At 36.6% G+C, this 4,661-nt stretch overlaps 1 protein-coding gene across 1 annotated transcript; it reads left to right on the top strand.

Annotated features, from left to right (window-relative positions):
• The first annotated feature begins 229 nt into the window (after window positions 1-229).
• Window positions 230-1,098, top strand: LOC134662104 (uncharacterized). The gene is made up of 2 exons (XM_063518374.1): window positions 230-596; window positions 830-1,098. The coding sequence occupies exons 1-2, from the start codon at window positions 350-352 to the stop codon at window positions 1,081-1,083; spliced, it is 501 nt and encodes a 166-aa protein (XP_063374444.1). The 5' UTR covers window positions 230-349; the 3' UTR covers window positions 1,084-1,098.
• The last annotated feature ends 3,563 nt before the right edge of the window (window positions 1,099-4,661 follow it).

The raw sequence follows: 4,661 nt of genomic DNA, 5'->3' as shown, positions 1-4,661 counted from the left end.
TGTTCGTTGAAGAATTATTAAGTAAAAAGTTAATTATGTTTTTTACAATTTAGTCATCATTCAACAATGTGATCTCAAGTAATCTTAATTACCATTCGGAATGATTTTTACGTTTTATTAAATAAATGCATGATGTTATTTAGTTTCATTGGTATATTCTAAAATCCCATATTGTAAATATAATAAGTGCATGTTTTGTAGCATGAGTGTTACGATTACTTGAAAACTAACAATATTTTATTTGTTGACAGTTGAATTAGACTCCAATTTAGAACTGGAAGTACTTGCCCAATACGAAGAACATTTAGTGGAACAACTAGAAGAAGTGGAACCAGAAGAAATAGTAGAAATGGATGAAGAGGGCGAAGATGTCGCTCTATTCGTGCAATCTCGCAAAGGGCACACGATACTTCAATATGGCGGCCATAGATACAGAAAGGCGTATAGGTCCAAACATGGCATTAGATGGAACTGTTCCATAGACAAAGGATGCCCGGCGTTCCTGTATCTGAATGACAATGATGAAATCATCATGTCCAACAAGATTCACCGGCACAGTCTCCCGTTCAATGAGAATATTGACACGGATCAAACTGGTACGTATTATTCAACGTTATTTTAAGGTACATAATTTCAAATGTATCAAGATTTTGAAATTCCTTTTCAAAATATCTTTCTGATGAAACCTAGTTACTCAGTGAAAATATAAATTTCAATTCATACCAAAATCGATTAGAGTTTCTCCAATTAAATTTCATATAACATTATTGATTCTCAATATTGAAGAATTCACGGTATGAAAAGATGATTTCGAATACTTTATTCACAGACACTGCAGTCGTCATCACATCTCGTAAAGGCAAGGAGATGCTACTCTTCCGCCAATACACCTACCGTCGGCAATACACCAAACCCAACAGGACACGATGGGTCTGTTCCACGCTCAAGAACTGCAGGGCTTGTGTCTTCACAGATGACGATAACTTCATCACTTCAGCGTTTGAAGAGCACTGCCATAATCCCCCTAAATATTACCTTAAACCGGATCATGTTCTGGGAGCTATTAGGGAACTCCCTTGTTGATAGTTAGATTAGTAGTAATAGATCGTTGGCGCAGGATAGGGCAGAGTGGCGCTCTCTTGTGTCAGAGGCCAAGATCCTTTTTGGGTCACTGAGCCAGTGATGTATTTATGTGGATAGGTTAATTTTGTGAAATGTTTAATCTTTGGACGCCTGAAGTCATCGTGAGTAGTCGTGGTAATAGCGGAAAAAAAATCGATAAGCGTTATGACGTACCTACGCTGTTATTGTATGTAACCTTCATACCTTTAAGTAAAATTAATATTGACTCGCTTCATCCACTGCTGTGAGCGTGTGAGTAGCGGAGTAAGATGACGTAGGGCGTTTAAAGGACTAAGAACAATCTGTTTATTTACCGACTAAAAGAACTGTTGTATTTAATTCTCAACATATTCCCAAGGCGCGAATTATACTGAGACGGCGTACGGTAAAGGCGCGGAGCACCTGCACGGCACAGGCATGATGCGGCCTCAATACGTTTTCATACTAATTGTACGTCCGCTTGATTAACGTAAAATTGAATAAAACACGGCTCCTTCCTACATTTTGTATGTAAACGTTTTGAAGCGGCATCATGCCTGCGCCGCGCCTTCACCTTAGTACGTACGCGCCGTCCTTGTATAATTTTCGCCACATACCTATAATTCGAGGGCCGGGCGGTCAAACCCGATAAATCAAAATATTTTATTATTCAAATAAGAATGCGTAGAGCATGTCACATATAGTTCGAATTCCAAAAACCCTTTTAAATACAGGACTTATCGGGTTTTACCACCCACCCCTTAACATTTTGTCGAGTGGAGGTTACTCTACAAAATATAACTCTACGGCCCCATAGACTTACTTCAAAATGACATTGAGGTTTTAGTTTGTAGGTAAGAGACTCTATACAATTTGGTTACAAGTTCTATGGTGGCCTAGATTATTTGATAAATTTTACGTAACTTTATTTTATAGTTGTCTGCCGTGCTTGAAATGTTATATTCTTAATAATAATGTTATTTAAGTTGTTAATTTTATTTGTAATTTTTGTATGTTAGTTATTTTAAACTGTAAAATCTTATTACCTGATGTCATAGAGAAAAAAATACATAGATTGCTCACTCCATACATCAGTTTTAGTACCAAAAAGACTATTAGCATCTAGCTTAGAGTAGCGGAACTATCAGTACTGCTACTTGACAATAGATGTAGCACCAACCGGAAAGTCTTATGCTGTTGAGATAAGATTTTCCGGTCGGTGCTACATCTATTGTCAAGTAGCAGTACTGATAGTTCCGCTACTCGATGCTAGATGTAGACACTGAAATTAATAGTCTAACTGATGTATGGAGTGAGCACTTTTGTCTTACTATATTTCTCTATGCTGATGTGTAATATTTTACAATGTATGGATGGTGTTCGGTTTAATGTAAGGGGGCTTATGTATGAGGTTTACCTAAATGAATGTCTCTTTCGTGTAGTTTTTTACTAATGCAAAATTAAGTTATTTGTATCTTTTCTTTTTTAATAAAATGCAAAATGTTTACCGAATAGTTCTTAATTGTCTTAAATATCTTAATATAATTTACAACAGCCAAAAACGTCTTCTTTTCTTGTCTTGGCCTTTATTTTAAAGGGTGTAGCAGGATAAGCCTTCAAAAATTGCCCCCAAAGCTTTGAGTTCAAAACTACTACCAGTTGATGCCCCGTCAAATGAAAATAATCCACACCAATTTTTAACCCTCTACTGCCGCCTGGAACCCCGTGACATTCATTTAACCCTAAAAAGTTTTTATTTTTTTTCTCAAAAAGTATAAAACGGACAATTATGAAATTTTTCATAAATGTTGATGTCATCTATACAAACTATCAAAAAAAAACTAACTCTCTACTTACTTATTTTCCTAGAAAAAAACCTAAATAAAAAAATAAAACACCCTGTATATCAGTTCAAGCTCGTCGTACTATCACCATTTTTGTACTAATTATTAACCAACTACCTATCTACATAATATATAAGTTTCATGTAAATAACAAAGGTGGAACAGTGTGAAAATATAAGTATTGTTCAGTACGTACCATGTATGTAACACGCTTACCAAACGTTGACGACACTAGTAAAAGATATCGGCCCGCCAACCGGGAAGCCATCCGTAATCATTTTTTTTTTGTTAATTTGAAATGGAGGACAAATGAAACTCATTAATACTTATTCGAACAAGTGTTTCTGTTTATTTTACTTTATTGTTTTGTAAAAAGGTACTACGTAATTGAGTTACTTAGCATTTTATGTAAGTTCTTGAGTCCTGCAAGCGAAATAAATTAAAAAAAATGGCCCTCGGCCGTGTTCGATTTTCAAATATTTTTTTCGTAATTAACAAAAAAAAAATGATTACGGGTGGCTTCCCGGTTGGCGGGCCGATATCTTTTACTAGTGTCGTCAACGTTTGGTAAGCGTGTTACATACATGGTACGTACTGAACAATACTTATATTTTCACACTGTTCCACCTTTGTTATTTACATGAAACTTATATATTATGTAGATAGGTAGTTGGTTAATAATTAGTACAAAAATGGTGATAGTACGACGAGCTTGAACTGATATACAGGGTGTTTTATTTTTTTATTTAGGTTTTTTTCTAGGAAAATAAGTAAGTAGAGAGTTAGTTTTTTTTTTGATAGTTTGTATAGATGACATCAACATTTATGAAAAATTTCATAATTGTCCGTTTTATACTTTTTGAGAAAAAAAATAAAAACTTTTTAGGGTTAAATGAATGTCACGGGGTTCCAGGCGGCAGTAGAGGGTTAAAAATTGGTGTGGATTATTTTCATTTGACGGGGCATCAACTGGTAGTAGTTTTGAACTCAAAGCTTTGGGGGCAATTTTTGAAGGCTTATCCTGCTACACCCTTTGTACAATCAGCAAAACTATTAGCTTAGCAACCCTGTATACAAATGGTTGCAGGGATGACAAGCATTAGCTTTGCAAACTGTACGTAAAGTAAATATCAGTAAAGTTAAGGTAGGTTTATGACTTAAGGGGCCCACTGATGAACAATCCGCTGGACGATATCGGCCTGTCAGTTAAACGCAACAGCTGACAGCTCCGAACAACTGACAGGTCGATATCGTCTGGTGGACTGATCATCAGTGGGCCCCTTTATCCAGGCAATAAACAAAACTACGACTAAAATGTAATTTGGGAAACGGGATAACTTCGATTGGGTTTGACATTTATATTAACTGACATCCTTTTTTCAGGGCTAACTCAAGTAATGTCAAAACGTGGACGTCCGCTGCTGATCTACAAAGACTACACATATTCGAAGCATCCTTCCCCAATGAGGAATGGTTGGCGGTGGTACTGCTCCAAGGTCAAGGCCTGCCGGGCCTACATCTTCACGGATAAGGACAATAACTTGACGGCTGAGAAAGGGGTCCATCAGCATGAACCGTTTCCTCATAACCCGACGTGGCCAACGCCAGCGCAAGGATTAAAGAAAGAATGGCAGCCGGTATCGGAGCAATCTCAATACCGGGATTCAAATCCGATATAGCTCAGTCGAATAGTCTAATGAAAATGATCCGTTTGAA

Source organism: Cydia amplana, chromosome 2 (assembly GCF_948474715.1).
Source record: "Cydia amplana chromosome 2, ilCydAmpl1.1, whole genome shotgun sequence".
Taxonomy (NCBI): domain Eukaryota; kingdom Metazoa; phylum Arthropoda; class Insecta; order Lepidoptera; family Tortricidae; genus Cydia; species Cydia amplana.
The sequence above is the reverse complement of the archived record's forward strand: the minus strand, read 5'-3'. Positions and strand labels throughout refer to the sequence as shown.